The 6,107-nt window shown below is 38.5% G+C and overlaps 1 protein-coding gene across 1 annotated transcript; it reads right to left on the reverse strand.

Moving 5' to 3' along the window:
* Nucleotides 1-5,197: 5,197 nt before the first annotated feature.
* On the reverse strand, nt 5,198-5,849 carry LOC104121298 (uncharacterized). The gene is made up of 2 exons (XM_009633257.1): nt 5,527-5,849; nt 5,198-5,417 (listed from the first exon to the last, which is right to left on the reverse strand). The coding sequence occupies exons 1-2, from the start codon at nt 5,847-5,849 to the stop codon at nt 5,198-5,200; spliced, it is 543 nt and encodes a 180-aa protein (XP_009631552.1).
* Nucleotides 5,850-6,107: the final 258 nt, after the last annotated feature.

The following is a 6,107-nucleotide window of genomic DNA, read 5'->3' on the forward strand; positions in this document are numbered from 1 at the left end:
ATTATTATTAAAACTCTAAACCTAACAATATCGTCCAACTTTATATTGTTTCCAGACATATCTTCGTCTAAAAAATAAATTTCAAAACTTTACATTTATTTCACAATATTCTAAACAAAAGCAAGTTAACTGATTTTTGCTTTTTTGAATTGTGAGCAGATAGCTTGTATGTAAAGATGGTTAGAAAAACAAAATCCGTATACTTTGAATATGCTCTTGGATTTAACAATTGTTCGCAACAAATTTTCGTAGTATGGAAAATAAACTGTAAAAAATAATATGAAGAAAAAGAGATTTTATTGATAAATATTTGTGGGTACAATTCTTTGTATCCCTTGATTCTCCTCTATGAAATTCTCCGTGATTCGAGGGTTTGAGAAGTGTCTATCTCAAAGGTAGGATAATGTAGACCTCCTTGTGATGTATTTAATCGCCAAGAACGTCGAGCAGCACTTTGTTGTTTTGGATTGATCCCCGGGAAGGACTTCGTTGACCACTCCTTTGTTATGATTCGAGGGTTTGAGAAGCGTCTTTATCAAATGTAGGATGATGTAGGCCTCCTTGTGATGTATTTAATCGCCAAGAACGTCGAGCAGCACTTTGTTGTTTTGGGTTGATCTCCGAGAAGAACTCTGTTGACCACTACTTTGTCGTGATTTGAGGGCTTGAGAAGCGTCTTTCTTGAATGTAGGACGATGTAGACCTCCTTGTGATTTATTTAATCACCAAGAACGTTGAGCAACACTTTGTTGTTTTGGGTTGATCTCCGGAAAAAACTCCGTTGACCACTCCTTTGTCATGATTCGAGGGCTTGAGAAGCATCTTTCTCTAATGTAGGACTATGTAGACCTCTTTGTGATATATTTAATCGCCAAGAACATCGAGCAACACTTTGTTGTTTTGGGTTGATCTCCAGGAAGAACTCCGTTGACCACTCTTTTGTAGAAGAACTTTGCACTTGATGATTGATCTCTCTATTTGCGGATGCCCTCACCAATTGCAGAATGCTCTTCTCCAACTCTGAATGTCCCCAGAGAGTTATGTAACCCCTCTATTTATAATGGTAGAGGATGGACACTCCAACTACATATGAACTTTCTTGCTTCATTCTGATTGGCTCATGTGAGTCATCAAACTTATCACAAAAGCTATGTGATAAGCTTGCTTGGCAACTCCTGATTGGTCATTATTTTGGACTGGAATTGCCACATCATTTAACAAGTGGCATCACCTTATTGGCCTGGAGTTTGACTGGATATGCCATGTCACTTGACACGTGGCATGCGTCTGGGCCTTAAGATGAAATAGACCTTGGGCTTGTAAATAAAATGGACTTATTTAATTTGTAGAGTCCAAATTAATTTTTTAAACCCAAATAAATTTAAGACATAATCCAAATTTTGTATAGATTAAATACAATAAATTTTATATGTCTACATATGCCCCCTACTTCAAGCCTTGTCGTAGTGTAGACTTGTCGAGTCTTGATGACGAGGTTGAAGTACCGACGAATAACACAATCCTTTGAATTCACCTCTAGTATTTTCTTGAGATTTATTTCAAAGTGTGGTTTGAAGGGATTGACTCTTGATTTCTTGTAATGCTAAATGGATAAATATCCAAAGTCAATATTATATTCTTGCAATATGATTTGTCTTACCTGCTTCCAAGTCCAAAATTAATGCATGGGGGCCTCTTACATACTGTCCAGTACTTGTTCTTAGAGACAAATTTTGAGACATACTCCCTTACTGGCCATGTTGGCAGGCACTAGAGCTTGATATTACCGTTAACTCAATTTTTTAATGACGACGAAGCATTTAGATATAACACCCCAGCAAGGATGTATGACGCTAGAGCAGCCCCTAAACTCAATAGAGATCAACTAGAGCACCAAAACGCTTTGTGCACTTAGCATCGTAAGCTCCCGCATCTCTCTTCCTCATTTCTTTTGCAGGCTTACGAGGACGTGACGACAAAGGCTTTAGATGCCTTCACAAGTTATGCCTGCTCGCTCTAGTGGAAGATGCTCGATTTTGTGATGTAAAGTTGTTTATCTTGTACTTTTGAGGACTTGTGTTCACCATCCAAATTGGAGAGGGCTCTGAACTTTATGTTACGTTCATTGTCACCATCTCCGCAGAAGCTAAAACGCCATGCTATGGCACCAAGGGCCCCAAAATATTTTTTTTTCTTTTCATGTTTTCTAGAAAGTTCCGGCGATTTTGATATTCCTAAGAAGATGCACAAGATGTCCCAATGATTGGTGGTAAACCACTTGTCTCTTTGTTGCGGCTAGGTGAGAGAGACACATGAAGCATCCTTTCAACTTTGGCAACAAAATTCCCTACTCTTGGAGGTTTGGACAGACCATATTTCATCATCGGCGAGCCAATATTTACCACATCGCATCATTGTAGGTTGACGAGGAAGACAACTGGAGTAGGCCTTTCCAACTTTGGCGAACAAGCACCTAGTGCATCTATGCAAAAATATTTATTTCTCGATGCAAGAGCGATGAAATCATAAACTGCTTCTACCTAAAGAATCAGAACTCGAAGAGATGCAACATATCAAAAAATCACGGCCATATTTTTTAAGGATTAGCTGCAGTATGTTCTTAAAACAAATACACATGTTCAGTATTTTGACTTTGCAGCACTGTGAAATCTTACCAAAAGATCCATATCTCGAGATCGGAGCGTTCCAATTGTAATCTGTTCAATTTTGCAGGATTAGAACTTCATACACCGTAACATAGCTAAAATTTAGGGCCAAATTTTATTAGGACAAGCGGGAACAAAGTTTTGAAGCTGATCTAATTGTCTGCCATTTTGACTTTACAACACTGCATGTTCTCATTGATAAATTGATATCTCAAGCTAGGAGTGTCCGAATCGTGAGCTGTCTATGTCATTGGAAAGAAACCTCCAATATATATAATACTTGGTAATTTCATAGTAGAATTCCCTTCAGGTTGGCTGCAATAATATTTGAAATTGCTCCTAATGTCTGCCTCACTTGCTTCTCAGCTTTGCGCACTCTTGCCTATAAAATCATATCTTAAGCTAGGAATATTGAATTTGCAAGTCATTTGCACCACCGAAAAGCAAATTCAGATATATTAAAAATAGAAAACTTTCTTGGCAAAATTCCTTTCTCAACGGCCACAACAATTTCTTGAAATTAGTCTAGATGTCTGCCTCGCTGCTTTTTAGCTTTTGTGTGCTCCAGTGGAAAAATTTAATCTCGAGCTAGGAATCTCCAAATTGCAATCCGTTTGTGACGTTAGAAAGTAAACTCATAGATATGCATCACATATAAGTTTCATGTCAGAAATCCTTTGAGGATGGAAACTGTAAATTCTCAAAATGCGACCTAGCTGCAGTAAACTTTTAGATTCGTGTAGTTCCGGCAAAAAAAACCATATATTGCGTTAGGTGCCTCCAAATTGCAAACGATTTATGTTGTTGGAAATTAGACATACAAATTTACAACATATAAAATTTTTGGGTCAGAAAGTCTTCCAGATAGACCGCAGTAGTTTTCCAAAGTTGATCTTGCCGTGTGTTGAGTTCGCTTTCCAACTCTATGCTCTCTGAGTTGTCCTACTTTCAAATTGACTCTACATTCTTGCATATAGTAACTTCAAGTACCATGCTTCACAGATATTATCTCTTCGTTTATTGTTTTTTCAGGGTCGCGAATGAGCTCAAAGGGTTCAAATATCAGATTGAGAAGTCATATAAGATAAGAATATATTGAATTTTTGGAGCAACAAGGCCGCAAGCAAACTCTTTATAAGAAAGAAAGAATTATTGTAATAAATCGTCATGCGAAGCCACTCCTTCACCAACTGAAGCACTTGATTTGTTTATATTCTTGGAGTTCATCATTGGTGGCTCCATGGTGATTGAAAGTTGTTTTTTTCATGAGAGACGACTTCTCACGTATGGGACCTTCAACCAACACTTACAAAAGAGATGTAGACTATCATGCTCGAGGCCTAACAACAAGACACATGGTCAAGAGATCACCAAAACTACTGAACGCAAGAGACGTACATTGAGGATGATGTATTAAATGTGGAGACGTCATACAGACTTAAAAGAAGCATTCAAGACGAATCGGCAACCAAACCTAGTTTACGATCATTTTCATGACTTTAGCTTTTGTATAGGATAACTCTAATCCCTTTCGTCTCTGCATTTTTGGATGTATTAAATTTTGTAGCATTGAAGCAACAAAATATCTTTTTTACTTCAATGTTATTCGTCTTCTTTTCCTCATTTATATATGCCTCTACATTTGGATGAGTTAATGTGATGATCCCATAACACCAAATCATTTTTTAAAAACTCATGCGACTGAACTTAGAATGAAAGTCTAAGCTGCCTACGTACCTCGATGAAGAGGATCAAGTCATAACGTAGTTCAGAGGGATGAGTTTTTTTATTTTATTTTTGTCCTAATTTTTTTCCTAGGCCGCCTCTTGCGAAGTTTTCAACCTAGCAGACATTTTGTTCTATCTTGAATTTTGCCTAGGCCGCCTCTTTCAAGGTTTTCAACCTAGCAGCCTCTTTGTTTTGGCCGTACACAATTTAGACTCATGCAGGCCAAGAGTGTAACAACGTGTAGTTTAGGCTCATGCGTCAAGGAGCGTCATGACTTGCAATTTAGGCACGTGCGTCGAGTAGCATCATGGCTTGATTTTAGCATACGTGACTTTCATGGAAAGTACTCCTTCAAAACTTTTCCGTTGATCGGACCAACTCTGAGACCATCCTTATTAACGATTTTGTATGCGCCACTTGAATAGGCTTCCTTCACAACATATGGCCCATCCCATTTTGAGGTAAACTTGTCACCTATGTGTTTGTTGAGGATTATGGGTCGGCGAACAGCCAGGACTAAGTTTTCCACTTGGAATGATCATGGTCGCACTTTCTTGTTGAAGGCTCTATCTAGTCGAGCTTGATATTACTACAATTTTTGTTGCGCTTCTAATCTTTTCTCATCCAATGCCTCTAACTCTGCTAGGCAAAGTTGAGCATTTTCTTCGAACATGAGTCCTTCTAGGATTGCGATCCACAATGATGGAATTTGTTTCTCCAACAGAAGGACTACTTATACGTCATATACCAAAGTGTAAGGAGTTGTAGCAGTTCTGAAGGTTGTCCGGTATGCCCACAGAGCTTCACCAATTTTTCTCATGCCAGTCTCTCTTGTTCTTTGCAATAACTTTCTTCAAAAGGTTACCAAGCATCTTGTTAAAAGCTTCAGCAAGGTTGTTGGCGGGTGAATTATACATTGAAGATTTTTGTTTCTTGAAACCTAACTTCTCGCACAGACTCTTCACGAGATTTTCGTCAAATGGAGTTCCATTATCAGTGATTATGTATCTTGGTATGTTGTACCTTAAAATTATATATGACTTGATAAAATCGGCAACAATTTTCTTTCACCTCCTTGAGTGGAAGAGCTTCAGCCTATCTAGAGAAGTAGTCTGTAGCGGCCAATATGTACATTTGTCCCATTGATGACTTTGAAAGTGGTCCAACAACGTCAAGTCCCCATGCATCAAAAGGCCATGAAGCTACAATTGGATGAAGAGGCTCTGGAGGTTCGTGGATGTAATTGGCATGAAATTGACACGCTTGATATCTTTTGGCATGCTCCATGCAATGCTTAACCATTGTCGTCCCAAATGAGAATATAGGCTTGATTGAAGCATAAAAGTAAATGGAGCTTGGGACCATATTGATGCGCTCCACATGAGCTAGAATGTGCATCCTCCATTGCTTGGCGGGATTCTTCTTTGTCAAGACATCTGAAGAATAGTCCTTCATAAGAGCGGCGAAACAATGTCCCCTTATAGAATATGAATCGTGGTTCTCTTCGTTTGATGTATGTTCTTTGTCATGGATCCTCAGGTAACTTTTCATGTTCAAGGTACTCTATCAGTGATTGCCTCCAATCTTCTTCTTTAATCACTCGAACAGACGTATGATGGCTTTCATTGATTTGAAGATCAAGAAGTCTAGGAATAACCCATCGATGACACACATATACCTTTGTTGACTCATTCTCTCCAAGTGCCATCATCG

This window comes from Nicotiana tomentosiformis, chromosome 6 (assembly GCF_000390325.3).
Source record: "Nicotiana tomentosiformis chromosome 6, ASM39032v3, whole genome shotgun sequence".
Classification (NCBI taxonomy): Eukaryota; Viridiplantae; Streptophyta; class Magnoliopsida; order Solanales; family Solanaceae; genus Nicotiana; species Nicotiana tomentosiformis.